This window comes from Nelumbo nucifera, chromosome 4, assembly GCF_055504915.1.
Source record: "Nelumbo nucifera cultivar China Antique chromosome 4, China Antique-T2T, whole genome shotgun sequence".
Lineage (NCBI taxonomy): Eukaryota > Viridiplantae > Streptophyta > Magnoliopsida > Proteales > Nelumbonaceae > Nelumbo > Nelumbo nucifera.
The window spans coordinates 36,823,124-36,837,763 of record NC_142652.1 but is presented as its reverse complement, the minus strand read 5'-3'; the positions used below and the strand labels follow the sequence as shown (position 1 = coordinate 36,837,763).

The 14,640-nt window shown below is 37.4% G+C and overlaps 1 protein-coding gene across 4 annotated transcripts; it reads right to left on the bottom strand.

The window, feature by feature from the left end:
• Window positions 1–4,500: 4,500 nt before the first annotated feature.
• Window positions 4,501–12,481, bottom strand: LOC148792171 (putative RNA-dependent RNA polymerase 1). 4 transcript variants are annotated; one of them, XM_088902502.1, is made up of 6 exons: window positions 12,097–12,481; window positions 10,746–10,839; window positions 10,315–10,437; window positions 6,515–8,424; window positions 6,030–6,180; window positions 4,501–5,609 (listed from the first exon to the last, which is right to left on the bottom strand). In XM_088902502.1, exons 2-6 carry the CDS (start codon window positions 10,788–10,790, stop codon window positions 4,692–4,694), a joined length of 3,147 nt encoding a protein of 1,048 aa, XP_088758628.1. In that variant the 5' UTR covers window positions 10,791–10,839; window positions 12,097–12,481; the 3' UTR covers window positions 4,501–4,691. The 4 variants fall into 4 exon arrangements, with proteins under 4 accessions (XP_088758628.1, XP_088758629.1, XP_088758626.1 ...); XM_088902503.1 differs by having other exon boundaries at window positions 10,746–10,830; window positions 12,097–12,228; XM_088902500.1 differs by having other exon boundaries at window positions 10,315–10,839; window positions 12,097–12,237.
• Window positions 12,482–14,640: the final 2,159 nt, after the last annotated feature.

Here is a 14,640-nt window from a genome sequence, read left to right as displayed (position 1 = left end):
ATTTTCTTTTTATCCTCTCTCTCCTCTCACATGTGCAAATGCACGTGCTAAAGGCTAGCTAAATTCCCTCCCCTATCTAATCTAATCAAATAGGGAGTGTTTAGATGATGGTTGAGCTAGCTGAGGATGCCACGTGGCAACCTCTTTGGCCGTTCTCTCTCTAGCCATGTCAACACCATATGTAACGGAAGAACACGACTAAGAAAGAATGTCCTACACATATAAGGAAGCGAACTCTACCAAGGAAGAGGAAACCTCCCGAAGACCTCGGCGAACAACCACATCCTAACAACCCCAGAAGCCCTATACATCTAGGACACAGACACCCAATTATAAATAAGTATTCCCCGCTCAAGGTAAGAGATTTTTTGGAAGAACACTACGAATATCTCTACACTATCTCTTGGGCTTAGACCAAGCATTATTTCACCTGCTCGGCTCGACCACCTCTTTCTCTATCCAACTGGCTTAAGCATCGGAGTACCTACCCGGGGAATAACTCCTTAGGCCTCTAACCTTTCTCCTAGTTCCAGATCTCAGTGCACAGCTTCGTCCTTCCACCTAGGCCTTGTCCATTTGGCAGGATTATCTGATTGTGTCCTCGGTTAGGAACACCTTAGATCGGATAGCATCAAGTTGGCGTCATCTGTGGGAAGCGTACAAAAAGTCATTTCCCAAACATCCGACTACGCACAAAACAACCATGCCTAAGAACACATCTAACCATTCTGGAGCCCGTTCCCCATCTCGAGGATCCCGCTCATTCCTTAATTCTTCACCTCGGAAGCCCTAGCATCAGACTACGGTCGACCCTGCACAATTCCAAGCCATGCAACAGAAAGTTGACCACATCCTAGCCACGATGGAGATGCTAGTGCAACTAGCTCAAGCTCCCATGATGGTGACGCTGGTGCAACTAGCTCAAGCTCCCCAAGCTACTCGCCCTGCCACGCAGGTGCATACTTGAGTTGATCCTCGCACCGAGGACCCCAAAAGGCACCACGCAAACAAGCATAGGGCCCAGACTGACCGCGAACGACCGCAGCCGTCTAGAAGATCCGACTTCCCAGCCCGACCTCGTTCACACGAGCCCCACATTAGATCTCGTCACTCCACCTGATGCCGACGAAAGAATGGCTCGGTCAACGTCTACATCAACTTCCAATCTTAATAGCCAAATCTAGCTCAGTCTGAGATCGGCTTGCATTACCAAAAGGGGAGAAGTCCGCAAACATGGTCCCAATCGACAGAGATGTCGAGATCCAAGAGCTAAGAGAGCGCTTGGCCGAGCTGGAGTGTAGCCAAGCAGATAGAAGCGTAACTCCTCCAACGGCCCGACCTTTAGAGTAGAACTGCAGTCAAGTCACAAAGGAACCCGTCTTCGTCTAGGAGATCGCTGATAAGCTTCCTCCAATCAAATGGCAACCCCCTCAGTTTGAAAAATACGATGGAACATCGGTCCCCAACGATCACATTGAGGGATTCAAGGCCATAATGATGTTGCACGGCTCTTCTAAAGGCCTCATGTGCAAGGCCTTCGTCACCACACTCCATGGAATCGCTAGAACGTGGTACGCCTCCCAATACGGACCAGTTGGGGCTCCATCAGCCCGATACAGACCAACATTGATAACAACGTGTACTCCTGCTCGTTGACCCTCTCTATCCACTTAATGGCCGCTAACTCCTCCCTATACAACTTGGCCTTGGTCAATGCCTTCACCTTGGTCCTCAGGATTGACAACTCGACAGGGAACGGCCAGTCCCCCAAGCAGCTTTCAAAGAAAAACCCTCCTTCTAGTGTTTCACCAAGGAGGGGGCCCCAACAAGCATCTCATTATGCTACCGAGCCGAGAAATAGTAGTAACTCTATCGGTACTTCTTTAGGTGTAGAAAGTATGTAAACATCGGCAAGGTGATATCCATATCATGAATCGAGCAATAGCAAATAAGACTAACCAAGTACCTCAAAGAGTTGGGCATCAATTAAACCAGTTGGACGTGATGCCACCTCAACATCACTACAATACTCTCACTTAAAGGAAACCTTAGCATGGCTATCAGGCTATGCTCGTATATGAAAAACTCACCCGACCGAGCCGAAGTAATTCTCTCACCAATACCCGACACCTCATCTAATACTCCTTGGGAATACAATAAAGGGCCCTAATTCAAGCCAAGTCCCTAGGAGTCAGTCTACAAGGTGGAGACGCGAAGCGGCTACCGAACCGTGCAGGGGTGCTGGGCCCCTCTTCTGACACAACCACCACTTTGGCCTTGTTGACCTCGGCCTCTCGAAGGGTCACGGCCTCCTTTGCTACAGCACCCTCACCTTCGAGCCCTTTGACCTTGGTCCCGTGGGCATTGGTCTCATGGACCATGAGCGCAACAACTTCGAGATGAGACCCCAGCTCGCACTCACTACTTAATGAGCTAGAACTAGATGAAGAGGAAGAATAAGAAGACGAGGAAGATGAAGACATCTTACCAAAGAGATGAAGAGATTACATTGTAAAACACCCAAAGCACCAACCTAGGACTATTTCACGCCAAATTCCTAAGATTGCTCACTCAAAATGACAAAGTGAAATGCCTCGCCACCTCCCCTTTTATTAAAGAGGCCAACGGCCTAGATCAATTTGAATCAACAATGCTAATTCGACTCTGCCCTTTGCACGCGTGTGACCTCGGGAAGACGAAATGACATGTTTGCCAACCCACCTCGGAAACGGCACGAGCATCGAACCGATCGATCTGCCCAGCAAACCGGCTCAACTCAAGCCTAGTCAACTTGAAGAAATTAAAATTCCTCAGCCGAGAACCACAAAACTCTTCCACGTCTAGTTGTATATAGAAACACATACACACATCTACACACCCACCCGCCCACTCACTTTCTTGTCCACTAATTTAAGAAATTTCACCAATAATTGATGTTTATTTTATTGTCAGTTATTTAATTATGAGAAATAATTAAATAAATACTACTAAGACAATAAATATTGATATTAAAGAATAATTTTGAACAATTAAATGATATTTTTCATTTAAAACTCAATTAATTTGTGAATTATTTAATTAATCGAAACTAAATTGAATTTCAGATTAACTAATTTAAAGTGATAAATGGACCAATTTAATTATAGTTTGTTTTTAAATTTCAATTCATTGATAATTAAACCTCATAGTTGAAGCATTGATGATATTTAAATTGAAAATATATTTACTGTTAATTATAGTTTAAAATGTAATTAATGGTAATTTAAATATCAGTATAGTTTAAATAGAATTTATTTTAAATAATATAGATTTAAACAGGAAAAATATAATTTATTCAAAATACTAATCATTTTTGCCATTTTATAATTATTTTTAAAATTCTAATTCATTGGTAATTAAACCTTATAGTTGAACCATTGATAACATTTGAATTTAAAATATAATTGAAGATAATGGATGTTAATTATAGTTTAAAATAATTTAAATATAGTTTAACAAGATGTGGTCAATTGGGAGAGGGAAAACCTGAATGAGATGGCAAGCTGATGGCATTTTGAGGAAAGACAAAGTGAATGAATGAGAAGCTAGGATTGGGGTAATGTCTTTTTTTAGGGGGAGAGAAATAAGGAATGGTTTTGGGAGTGATAATTTAGATGGCAACTCCATGGGCTTTTAGAGGGAATCTTGCACCCCCTCTAGAATTGCTCTGTTTGGATAAAGGGGCAAAGAGAAGCCATCTGAGGTGGCAAGCTCAACTTTAGTATATATAAGATAGATATAAATAGATTTCTTAGAAAGGGATAGCTTGGAGAATTAATTTGAATAAAATTAGCGTTTCTTGCTGTAATGAATATATATAAACAACGTACAAAAAAAAAAAGATTTTTTCCCCTTGACAGTGAGGCAAACAGTTACTTTGTAATCATCGTAAACAACTTTATAGAAAATTAGTCATGAAGAGCGAAACCTTAGGACTAAGTAGCTAATGTTGATCGGACACGGAGAACTAGAGCAACTAATTAAGGCAGCGGCTTAAAACAAGATTAAAAAAAGCTACTAACGCAAATTCACCACAAGGGCGAATTGGGTCGAGCCAAAAACAAACACCCAAATCCATATTGGTTTGGTTCAAATAATGAACCGAGGTGCAGTAAGGAACCATACAAAGAGATCAGAAATTCACAAAATATTGGATAGTGAAAGAACAAGATGGTGAAGCCCATATAAAAAATCCCTGTTCAACTAATTGGTTTAACAAAGGGTTGTTATCTGTCAATGTTTTCTCAACTGTGCTCTATCTAAAATATTTTGGGTAGATGAATACAAATTGTTGTTGGATCATTCTTTGAATGAACAGCAGATACAAATTATACAGCTCTCTCAATAGTACTACCGGCAGTTCAATCCATGCATGTTCAATTCAATATGCAAAATCACGGTTAATGTTGGGTTCATAAAAGCATTCTTCAATTTTAATATATAATTACGAATATCAACATCTGGAGTTAACTTTATCTATTTATTTTGGAGCATAAATAATTATACAGCTGATGAATAATTTTATGACATGTACATATATAACGAAATAGATGTTCATGGTTGAACTTATTATAATTAAGATATATCCTGGATATGTCTTCTGGTAAAGTCTCTAGCTGGTTATAGGAGACACCTAGGATTGAATCCTACCTTCACTGGGTTAGGGGATCTAGGGGTTTTGGGGTAGGGTTACTCTTTCTTGTGTAGCCCATTACCAAAATAAAAATAAAAATGAAAATAAAAATAAAAACAAAATAAATAAAAAGCCTGCGTCGCTGTAGCGGATTGCCTGGAGTGATCATCATTTTCTTCTTCTTTATCTTGAGTAGTTCATCACAGACGCACCATGGAAAGCTAAGGAAATGATCCCAACTCTTTCCTTCATTGTAGCAACCCCAGTAATCCGGGTGATATGTAACATGATACCAAGCCGATGCTTTGGCTTCCAGATTTTCAGATTGAGAATCTGACTTGGTGGACTCCTCAGTAAACCATGCCCTTGCTTCTCTTCTTAGGGACCTCACTGCCAATCCAATTTCCTCAGGATCATTGAGCTTTTGGAAAGACTTGGATTCATTTATTATGTTACCACTCACTAGTTCTGCCTCAGTTTTGATCCCATATTTCTCCATTAGGCCTTCCAGCTTGTGATCATACTCTTTTTTCCGCTCATAAGCATCTACAAGATAACCCTTGTAGCCATCAACTTCCATGTCACAATCGTAGTACTTCCTTGCCATCTCTTGAGTGAAGGGTTCTAGAGAGAATGTTTTTGGTGCAATATCTTTAACCTCCCTATAGAGCTTTCCAATCACAGACCGTGATACATAGGTGTCTCTGTTGTGCTTTTCCATGAAATCTGGGTATTCCTTGACATGTAGATAAGAGGGGATATGAGCTGGAATACCAGTCTTGTTGAAGTCAACAGCAATAGAAAATTGCTTAGCAAGCTCTAAGCACGCATCACTCTCAGCCTTGCGTATCTCCTTGTCTGCAAAGACAGTGTGGGTGTTTGCTATGACTCCCAAGCAATCGTTAGCCATATATTTTGCGAAGTACTCCTCAACTTCCTAAGCCAAATAAATAAATATGTGTTATGTATATACATTTTGGGATCAGGTTTTCAAATTGTTCTCAAATATGAAAAATATCAATGTAGACATGATATTTATGCTTTGAAACCATAACATATGTGGTATTACTAATTTCTATTCAAGTAAGACTCTCTTCTCAAACCACACTATAATCTTCTTTTTTCACAGAATCTACAGAGACCAATTAGTACCAACCACTGTTCTGGCCTAATTTCCAACATTATGTGATAGAAAATATTAATAATATTTATATATAGTCATATTTGCTGAATTTAGTAAGCCGGATGGCAGGTATGTGATTATAAATTAATCTTGAAAAGTTAAACTATGATATATATTTCCTAAATTAATGCAGAAAACAATTTGAAGACAGATGATGATATGGATGATTAATACCTCAATTGTAACCTCATGATCCAGTTGGGTATTTGGTTCTGAACTGTAATGCATGGGCTGCACTTGACGGGGTGGGATGAGCAAAGGGTCCCAGCTGACAAAGTATATATCACCGTCTAAGTCGCTTCCAGAGCATTCATTTGGATGTGGTCTAGAATCAATATTCAACTAAAATTAATAGCAAAAGAAAAAAAAAAAAAAAGAAAAGAATATGATATTTTGAAATGAAATCACAAATTCAACTTATATTACAACTTGAGCATGAATGACTCATTTATTTGATCACAAATTCTACGGTATTGAAAGTACCGGTACTAGAAATAACTGTTGAGCTATTCAAGTTGCAGAGAGAAATTTTGTTATGTTGTGCATTCTATGTTTTGGTAGATGCAACATGCAAGGTTTGCATCCAACAAAACAATTGAAAGAGTTTGTTTGTGAAAAAACAGCCCAACATTAGCAATCAAAGAGTTATTTTTACTGACCTCTTTCCCTTCTGCGGGAAAACAAGACAGTTCACCATATGTCGCAAAGCCGGGACATGAACAGCACGTAGAACACGCACATCTCCAGGGTGAAGGCAAGGGTTTTTAGCCACTACTACTGTCCCCGTTACGATACATGTTTGCTGGCTCAACTCAACTCCACCAAATGTAAAGATGGAACTATCACTGAATTGTCTATATCCGGCTGAAGAAACTTGAATGAATACCTCCCCATAGTCTAAGGTTCCAGTTTCATCAAGGCAACCCAGCATTGCTCTCCCTTGTGGAACAAATATTCTTGACCTAGTCCGAAGGTCCAAAAGCTTTGATAGACGAAAAGTTCGCAACATCCTCGAAAGGTATGGTTCAACATCAGGTTTATAACCACATTTGAGCATTTCCTTGAGAACTCTGGTGTTCTCTCCAAAAGACATAATATCAAGCACCTCTCGTGCAACGAAAGGATCTGTTAGAATCAGGTCCAGCTGCTGCAGAACCTCTTTTTGCTTAGTCTCAAATATATGATCTTCGACTCCGAGGGTGGACAACAGAAAAATTATTTGACGATTGAGGTAACAGGGGTGAAACTTGCTCCATGACAGGACGTCTAGTTTCGTGGTCTCTGAATCATACTTGGCCATGCTTGGCCTCAGCGATAGCTTCGCTGTGGATGTTGGGTCCAAGGCTACAACACCCTTATAACCTGCATACCGAATTTGGAAGGCAGAAGGAGTATAATCCTTGAGATTGCAGTCAGCTGCCACTCTGCGTGCAAACTCAACAGAAATCTTGCCAATTCCGTCCGAGAAAACGTATTTGGTTCCATCCTCTCCTTCAATTTTCACATCAGGAATAACTTCAATTTCACCGCTATTCACAGTCAATGTTCCAATGGATGAACCGAAAGACTGACCCAACCTTGCTGCAAATTTTGCCACATTTCTTATATTACGAAAATTGCCCATCCATTCTCTGATGCTATCTGCACTAAGCTCATTCGTTGAAGCAAACATCCACACAGAATTTTCTCGCAGCTGACTTGCTGAGAAGGCAAGAAACTCAAACTTCTTGTCACCGATTACTATACCATTTTTCAAAACAGAAAGTATCCTTCTGTAAATTCCCGTGTATCTATCATCATCACTTGCAGAAGATTTACGTGACAAGTCCATTGGAGAGATTTTATCGAATTCTTCATCAACGAATGAAACACGGATAAAGTTATCAATCTCTTTAGGATAATGGCGTAGAACACGATTGGAAAGAATGGGTTCTGGACCATAGAAGTAGACCTTACAAGGGGTAACTTGAACTCTGCGAACATTAACCACGCGAGTGCCCAACCAAACCCGAGGCATCTTAGGAACATTCTTCGATGTTTGATACGTCCTGTATTGATTTCCCAACCACTTCACAGGTTCATAGAAACATTCGTCTCCGCGGTACAAATCATTAAGGGCTTGTTCTATATCAGCTCTGGGTGTTGATCGAGGATCTATCAAGCTGAAAAACTGGCGATCCAGTGTTTGCCCTGATAAGTAGCCATGTTGAACCAAGGAACTAACTTTGTAGAGAATATCAAATGGAAGCTCGAATCCTTCAGGAGGCTGAACAATGGGGACTAGATCCAGATTGCGACAGAAGGAAGAACCATTTTCTAAATCAAATCGGCCTTCATCTTCTTTATAGTTGAAAAACAGTTCACGAATGTTTGGAAGCTCGCAATTCTGTGGAAGTTTCAAACAGATGCAGGAAGATTGTGCTATGGAACATGATGGAGTAAAATCCGTTGTTCTTACCCACTGATCATCAGGAATATTGTATTTATAATAGTCTGACGCAGATTCTTCATGAATGGTGGGTTCTGAAGACTGTAAAATTTTCTCATAAATTCGAGGTGTACCGATCACCTACAATTGCAATAGACAAGGTTTATGTGAACAAACTTTCTGTTGTACGTTTCAGGGTTCCAGCAGAATATATCAGAGAAATATTTTTACGTGGCAACTGGTAACAACTCAAATCAAAATTGAAGGAAACAAATTCCTATAACCCAACTACATTCACTACCTAGCAATATATATCACATCCTACTCAAGTGGAAAAAGGTTGACTCTTAAACAACCACCATAGATATCAGTGTCAGCTAGCTCGCTGCTATGGTCTCTGCTTGGTTGTTTGGGAGACTTGGGAATTGGGTTGGACCCGTCCAAATCAAAATTAATTTGCACTCATATTGAATTTGATCAGTTCAGAGCTATCTATTATGGATGGACCAATATTCCATCCACTAATAGAATATTAGATGGTCCAAACATTAAATTAAAACGTTTTAAAATAGTCCAGAATATTTATTAGATTGGACCGGACCAGTCCATCTGTCATGGATTTATATCGGATTAAATCTGGTGCAACATGCAATTTTTGCACATTATGTATACTGATACTTTGAACCTGGTTGAAATTACAAAAAAGCTAATTACTATTTATGTCCTATTACTAGTACGAGAGTATAAACTAACTTATTGTACCCTTTTGAACAATCTAATCATAAAGGAGTATATATAACTTGTGTGGTCGGCAAGCAGAAAAAAAAAAAAATAAGAAAAGAAAAACGTATGTGGTGGGCAAGAATAACAATAGGGTAAAATATAAAAATCTCCCCTGATGTTTCTCACAATCATAAAAACCTCTCTTATAGTTTCATTTTGACAAATGCCTCCTGAATTTTTGAGAAATTCAATAAAATCTTCCTTCCGTTACTGTCTCACACGGAAAACGTTAAATTGATGCACCAGTTTTTTCCAAATACCCATTCTAGCCTTTTATAAATTATTTTACATACAAAATCACTGAAGTAACTCCAATTATGTCAACAGAAACCTCTGTTAACGATCATCTCAATAATTTTACATACAAAATTACTGAAATATGTATTTTTGTTTAGTTAAAATAGGGTTATTTCAATAATTTTGTATGTAAAATAATTTATAAAAGGGTAGAATGGGTATTTGGAAAAAACTGGTGCATCAATCTAACATTTTCCATCCGGAACAATGACAGAAGGGAGGTTTTTGTTGAATTTCTCAAAAGTTTAAGGGAGGCATTTGTTAAAATGAAACTATAGGGGGGTTTTATGATTGTCAAAAAACTTCAGGGGAGATTTTTGTATTTTATCCTTTAAAATAAGAAAACATGATGAAAATGGTTCTCCTAATTTAGGATAACAATTTATTGAGTGCATTGAAAAGATAGAGTCATGTTTGATGTAAATTCTACATTAAAAATGTGTCATTTACTAGAACACCCCTATAGTTTCATGGATTTACTTAAACCTATCCTATAGTCTTCATTTTACTAAACCCAACCCCCCCCCCCTATAGTTTGTAACGAGTTTACTTAGTTGACCTTTCACTAAGAAGAACATATATATAAAAATAGTAACATGATCATCAAAAATGATGGAAAATGTTCAAGGGCATAGATCCATGATTGTTTATTCCTAAATTACCCCTAATGCATCTTATTCATATAGAAAACAATTAAAATTGACCAAACAGAGCCGGGTTGCTTGTGTCTTATTAGGAGCAAAAATAATATCTTTATTTTTATTTTTATTTTCTTTTGGTTAAATTTATTCTAATGGAAGGTTGATTAAATTAAATAAATTGATTGCAAACTATATGAGTGTTTTAATTAGTAAATTAATGACCCTTATATTTAGAGTAGGAAGATATTAAGCTAGAATTAAACATGGTATGCATGCATGCATGCATGTATCTTAACATTAATAATGGTACCTGAATTAAAAGGAACTTCCTTAATTGACCATGTATATGACGTAGCTGAATTCTCCGAATGTTCTGAGAAGATAGCTCTAGTTTGTACCTCACATCGCAATGGGATAGGAAGAAGAATAATTTCTGTAGACCAAATCGACAGCTCACGTCAACATTGTTGCATTCCCAAAGAACTGAAAACTTCTCATCAGAAATTTGGCAGCCGAAGAACAAGCCAACATTTTCCAAGTTAAATACTGTCACCATTCTGATGGGCACAATATCCTTTATCACGGTTTCGGCCCTCAGTTTGGAATTTTTATAGCGTAGTTGTTTAGCTAGTAAGTGTTGAGCCCTAGTATTTTCAATAGTTGTGAACTGAACAATTGCAAATGCTCCTGCACTTGCAACCTTGGATTGCCTGATCTTTAATGCATAAATGCTTCCTGTACCTGTATATTCCTCAAGGAACTCCTTAACCTCTTTTGCAGTGACATTAGAAGGAAAACCAAAGATCTGAAGTGTTTTACCCATTATCTGCAATTCCTAGAAATACAATAACTGTTCAGTAATTTGCTTGAAATTAACCTCCATTTAATATACAAAATCTAATGAAAGAGGTGTTTATAATAAAAACTAAAATAAATAAATAAATAACATAACCTCATGAAAACTGGGTCTATAAATAAATCCAAGATTGGAATAAGAAAATATCATAATGCTTAATTAGTTAGGTTTCTAAATATCTATATATGTTTAAAAGCAAGGCTCTGAATCTCTGATCAAGTTAAGATCTGGTTCAACGATGTTGTCGGCTGAGGTTGAAAGTTGTAACTGCCTTTATCTGACTCAAAAGTAGCATTAGACTAAGATATATTCTTTCCTCATCTACTTTTCTTTACCTTTATTTTATAGCTTTTCTATTATATAATAGTTAAAGGGGACAATATCAATTAAATTGATTAATATATAGATGTTAATGTTTGGTTGTCCACCTGGTTTTAATTTAAGGAAAAAAACTAATCAATAGTTAAGCATTCAACTTAAAATAATGAAAGTGACACTGTGTTTAGTCATGCTGTGAGTAGCAAAAATAAAAGCAAATAACAGAGGTAGTAAACACCATCTTTAAGGCAATATAATTGCCTCCTCCTCTGTTTACCCTTGTGAGAATTTATAAGAAAAGGCCTTGTTTAGTGCAGGCAGACATTATGTGGGCTTGTCCATTTTTCCTTATGGGATAGAGAAAATATGTGAAGTCCAAATTCTAATAGAGGATAACATAATGATGTTCCATTCAGGTACTTCCAGAAAATTAAATCAAATACAAACTGAAAGGTGATCAAGAATCTCCAAGTCATCTCTTTGTTTCTACATAAAGGAAGATTGGCTTCATTTATTCATGGAAATAGTTCTCTTTGCCGATTATTTAAATGGATTAGTCTAAGTAAGTAAAACACAGCAGGGAAATATTAATAATAAATAGACAAAATCATCAAATATGGGGAATAACTCTTGCTTCATGAGCATTTATTGGGTACTTAAACAAGAATGCCTTGTGAAGGGGCTGAAGAATAGGTATGAGTCATGAAGTTCTATTAATTTAAAGTGCACAACATCAACATAGAATGAATGACAGTGAAACACAGAAGGTTCTGATCATTGATCAATGTCTATAAAGAAAAACCAAAAGCCACACAATAACTCAGTCCCAAATAGGCAATCTATTTAACTGCTATAAGAAAGAATGGAATGATAGAAAACCAGAAACAAGAAAACAATATGTATAAGACACAATCTCACCAGAAATGTTAAGAGTTCCACAAAAAGAAGCTTGGAGGTCTCTAACAAGAATGAACAGAGAAAGAAGGGAGAATGATAAGAATGTTATGAGGCGAATAGCAGATTGCAGAGAATTCATTCGAAACATAGCCATTTATAACCCAAGCAGCTTCAAGAGAATGTTGAATTTGGCAAGCAACCTTGCAAAAGCCCAAGCAGAATCTTACATTCAGAAAGTTTCGTCGGCATAGCACGAACAGAATATCGTCGCAACAAGCAACTTCATATTTGTAGCATTCTAGTTTCTTTCCGTTGAAGTACAGAACCTTATTGGTCTTGTCTCAGAGGTATATAGAGACATCCAATGTAAACTGTATTTCTGAATTTTTTATTAAAATTTAAGGTGGCCATCCCTCCACCTTGAATAAATTTAAGGCTCTAGGAAAGAAGAAAGAAAGCAAAAGGACTCCAGTACAAAGCAGATGAGTTGAGTCTGACTAATAATGTCTTGTGAGTACTTTAATGTATATATATAATACCAATGCCTACTGTTTGTTCTATTGTTCTCGTTAATCTTTCTATAACAATTTTTTTTTGTTACTACAGTGCTAGCTGTAGTTCTATTCTTCTTACTTACCAAGTAAAAAAGGTACCTAGAAATAAACCCATAGTACCACAGTTAGACAGGCATGAGTGAGGGCCTGTCCTCAATCCTCCTATAGTATGAGATTGGGCTCATTGAAGTTGAACTTTCCAGTACTCCAATAATTTAGGTGAGAGATGGGTTCAGATAAGAGACATTTTCAGTACAAGTTGATGGAAGACCTCACCATGGTGGGGACCTTCAAGCACTACTAGGCGGTTCTTTTTTTCAAAATGACAAAAGAGATGTCAAAAGATGCAAAGGGGTTTGGTAGAGAGTAGAAGTAATGGAGGTTAACTTGGTAATTAATGATTCTACTTTTTCTTCCACCTTTTGAGGAGAGAAAGTAAAAAATACAGGTTTGAAGACTGCATCCTTCTTCATCCTTGTATGAAGAAATGGAAGATTAAGTAGCCAATATTGCAGTGTCTTCACTGCTGCAGGCCATGCTTGACAAATTGGCCTCCTCTGCACTAGAGAATTTCGGATCATTGTGGAATATTGAAGATTAATTAGTTGTATAAATAATGCACTGTTGAGAATTCTCATAATGGATTTTCAGTATGTGCCATTTCACATCGTTGACACAGTGGACAAGTAGTACATGTATATATGGAAGCCCTCAAAGAGAGTATTTAAAGAATCCAAAGTACAAAGAGGAGTCAGGCATCTCTGTCTCTGCCATTTTTCATTAAATATAGAGCAATTTACCATGAGAGTGCACCCATCGCAACTGAAACTAAGGAAAACCTAGCTAACTGAAATTGAAAAGAACCACATTATTTGATGGGGTGTTGATCTCAAGGAAAGAAAAGTACAATAGTATGGAAATTGCAGAATGTTTCATTAGTTGATATGAAACCATATAATAGCTCTTTAGCTGATTAATTCTTGATAAATTACAGGAGTCCACTGCCAACACAACTCAGTCACCATGGAGTTTGTCAGGAGGACAACGACAAGAGTCCTTCCAGAACTATGAATGAGAGTTCATGTTCTAGTCAATCTAGAACTCTCACAGCTTTATCTCCAATCTCTTTGTACAAGTCAAACTCTGTATTTGTTATCTATATAAATCATTGTTGATCAATGAATCCGGTAATACAACAGACCTACAATTATATTCAGCTTCCTCTCACTAAATTCTCTTGTTTCCTATTCTAGTTTACACTCTGCTTATCTTTTTATTCTGATTCTTTTGGTAGGAGAGAGAATGCAGGTATAATAATTATTTGATTATAATCAAAGAGAAGCCTTCTATCATTGCAATTGCTGGGATGGAGGGGGCAGAACCCATATGTTAAAGAACATTTTGATTAAGAGCATACATTGGTCTGTGCTCGAGGATTCTATTATTGAAAGGTTAAATAGAGCAATGTTAGAACCCGTAACCACGATAAGTTGTGATCTCAGAAATATAGAGTGTTCAATTCGTGGTGAGTAGAAAGAGGGAGTAGAACAATAGTGACTACCTGGAGCAAAAGAGCTTCATCCATCATGAACCCAATTCTGACTTATCATTGCAAGAATTACAGGAGGAAGAGTGCTGGTTTTTGTTCATAATACGAGCATTAATTGACCAGAACTCTCAATACACATCCTAACCATGATTCAATTGGTAGGAAAATAGTGGGAAAAAAATGGAGGGTGCTGTCTTTGGCTACCAGCAAATTTGAAATATTAATATCTTTTTAAATTTTCAGATTTATTGTTGATATTAAATATGTCTGAAATCTGAAAAGAGGCATAGATGATTTTTTTATTTTTTCTTTTTGGAGGATCTGAATTCATAAATTTGTTTGTGTTGAATCAATCTTTTATCATCTGAAATTTATTGATTTTATTATTTTACCCCAAAAACATACTATTTAGAAATGTTGAATTCAATTTGCATTATCTTATAAAAAATAATTTTCAACCTT

Coding starts and splice junctions, on each gene's coding strand:
- LOC148792171 (XM_088902500.1), bottom strand. CDS start 10,827: ATGGGTAAAACACTTCAGATCTTTGGTTTTCCTTCTAATGTCACTGCA. Junction 6,181..6,514: donor TTCCCGCAGAAGGGAAAGAG/GTCAGTAAAAAT, acceptor TATTGATTCTAG/ACCACATCCAAATGAATGCT. Junction 5,610..6,029: donor ATCATGAGGTTACAATTGAG/GTATTAATCATC, acceptor TATTTGGCTTAG/GAAGTTGAGGAGTACTTCGC.